The following is a 2426-nucleotide window of genomic DNA, read 5'->3' as shown; positions in this document are numbered from 1 at the left end:
CGCTATCGCTAGCTCCGACACGCTAAGGAGAAGCCATCTTGCTATGTTGACCCCTGTTACGTCACACGCACCACGTGACCAAAACGGAGCTTTTCACCCGGAAGAGACAGGTTTGCCAAATTTGGCCTCAAAAATGCCGTTTTATTTCAATATTTCTTGCTCAAAACACGCCAAAACATTTGGAAATGGTAAATATAAGGCGAAATACAGTTAACACCGAAAATGACCCACAACCCCATTACTAACCCTTTAACAGATTTGAGGGGTTTGGGAGGATTTTACACCCCAACCTCTCAGTAAACCCCAACTCTCCCCCCCGATATTCTGTTTGCACCCCCAACAGGGGCTGGCTAGATCCGGCCCTGATTTGCAGCCGAGTGGGAAGTGAACGGATGATGGCGAGTTCTGCTAAGTCTGAGGCCATGGTTCTAAATTCAGCAACTCAGACCCGACAAGGTCCTGAATACAAATGGCTACAATGACCTTTGTCCGTAGGGTGGCTGGCGCTCCCTTAGAGATTGGGTAAGAAGCTCGGTCACACAGGGTGAAACAAAAAAACAAGTGGAGCCATGTCTTTCTTAGCAAATGCAGATTTAAAAAGTATTTATATAATGTTTAACTAAAGTTTATAAAGTTTCAACACATTATTATTAATTTTACGCATGAAATATATTTATGTATAAAAAGTGTTCACTTTTATTTTTGGTAGTAAGATTCGAAATTTCTAAAAATGTAATAAATAAACAGTTTTGATGGAATTCTTTAGTTCTATTAAACAAATAAGGAAACATCTTGATCAAACCTTTTTGGGTAAAAGGGAATTGTAACCCTGTCATTGTCAATAAAGTTGCTTGTAAAAAGTGTTGCGGAAGTGTGCGTGGTGTGCGCATGTGCAGAAGGTCGTTTCCTCCTTGTTCTGTCATCGTAACACAGAAACCGAAAACGGCCTTTTCTAACGCCTTTAAGGTAAAACAACACTTTAAATGCCGTAATTACGTCCAAAATACATTGTTTGCTGCAAAAGAAAGTTATTACACTTTGGGGGTTGTTTTTTTGGCTTTAAATGCTCCGTTTTGAGCGAGTTTGATGTGTTTCTGTTTCTAAATCTGCGCCTGGTCGTCGGGTTTGGTCATAAGTGTCTCAGCTCTAGTGACTCAGCTTTCAGGTCACAGGGGGAATAAGTGGATACTTCGAGTTAATCTTAACCTGTTTATGAACCTGTCATCTGTTCTCCCGCAGACTGACATTATTGTTGCTTCATATCTGCAGTTTTAGGAATGGATTTAATCTAATGTGGAATCACAATCACTTCATTTGAATTCAGCTTTAGTTGACATGTACAGATGCATGCTGGGTAGTAAGTGTCTTCCTGTCTCTCAGGTGTCCTTCCCGCTCATGACTCGGGTCTTCGTCTATGGCACCCTGAAGAGGGGTCAGCCCAACCACTACCGGATGTTCGACAGCACCAACGGGAAGGCGGAGTTCCTCGCCACGGCCCTCACCACCCAGAGGTACCCGCTGGTCATCGCCACCAAGTACAACATCCCGTTCCTCCTGAACCTCCCCGGTCAGGGCCAGCGAGTCCACGGGGAGATCTACGAGGTGGACGAGCGCATGCTGAAGTTCCTGGATGACTTCGAGAGCGTGCCCAGCATGTACCAGAGGACGCTGGTGGAGCTGGAGGTGGAGGAAGGAGGGGAGGAGCTACCTGCTGGGAGCACCACCCAGGTGTTTGTGTACAGCACCACCTCCTACCAACCAGACTGGCCCTCACGGCAAAGCTTCCAGAGCTACGACGCCCACGGCGACCACGGCCTGCCGTACGTGTACAGAGAGGCGCGGGACTGATGCGGCGCTCTGAGGTCACTCACGAGGAGAGGACTTGATCACCTGCTGTGCCTCAGATCCACATCTTAGATTCAGAGTAAAAATAAATCATTAGATTTATGTAAAGGATGAAATATGACTAAAAACACTTTTGATACTGCTGAAGTTTAATAACATCTTCATTTTTTAAATAAAAAAAAATCCTTTTATGAGTTTAATTTGTACATTTGTTAGTTTAAAGTCATTTTAGTAACTGTAATGATGGGGTCTTCTATGCAAATTCATATTTATTTAGATTATTTTCTGTACTTTGAATGTATGACTGCATTTTAGAATCTTTTTCATTCTATTAAAATCACGATTTTTAATCTTTTGTAATATTTTCTTGGTTTGATTAACTTGTTTTGTCATCGTTTCGTACATTTGGGTCTAAAGCATGTGTCAAAGTCAAGGCTCGGGGGCCGGATCCGGCCCTCCGGGTAATTCTATCTGGCCCTCCAGATCATTTTATTTTGTTATTAATGACCCGATGTTATCTTGCACTTATTTATAACTTGTATAATTTAGACAAAATATATTTTTATAGAGAGAAAAATATT

The 2426-nt window shown here is 42.7% G+C and overlaps 1 protein-coding gene across 1 annotated transcript; it reads left to right on the top strand.

Annotated features, from left to right (window-relative positions):
• The first annotated feature begins 861 nt into the window (after positions 1–861).
• LOC112159990 (gamma-glutamylaminecyclotransferase C) lies at positions 862–2195 on the top strand. The gene is made up of 2 exons (XM_024294281.2): positions 862–966; positions 1381–2195. Exons 1-2 carry the CDS (start codon positions 889–891, stop codon positions 1846–1848), a joined length of 546 nt encoding a protein of 181 aa, XP_024150049.1. The 5' UTR covers positions 862–888; the 3' UTR covers positions 1849–2195.
• Positions 2196–2426: the final 231 nt, after the last annotated feature.

Source organism: Oryzias melastigma, linkage group LG2 (genome assembly GCF_002922805.2).
Source record: "Oryzias melastigma strain HK-1 linkage group LG2, ASM292280v2, whole genome shotgun sequence".
NCBI lineage: Eukaryota > Metazoa > Chordata > Actinopteri > Beloniformes > Adrianichthyidae > Oryzias > Oryzias melastigma.
The sequence above is the reverse complement of the archived record's forward strand: the minus strand, read 5'-3'. Positions and strand labels throughout refer to the sequence as shown.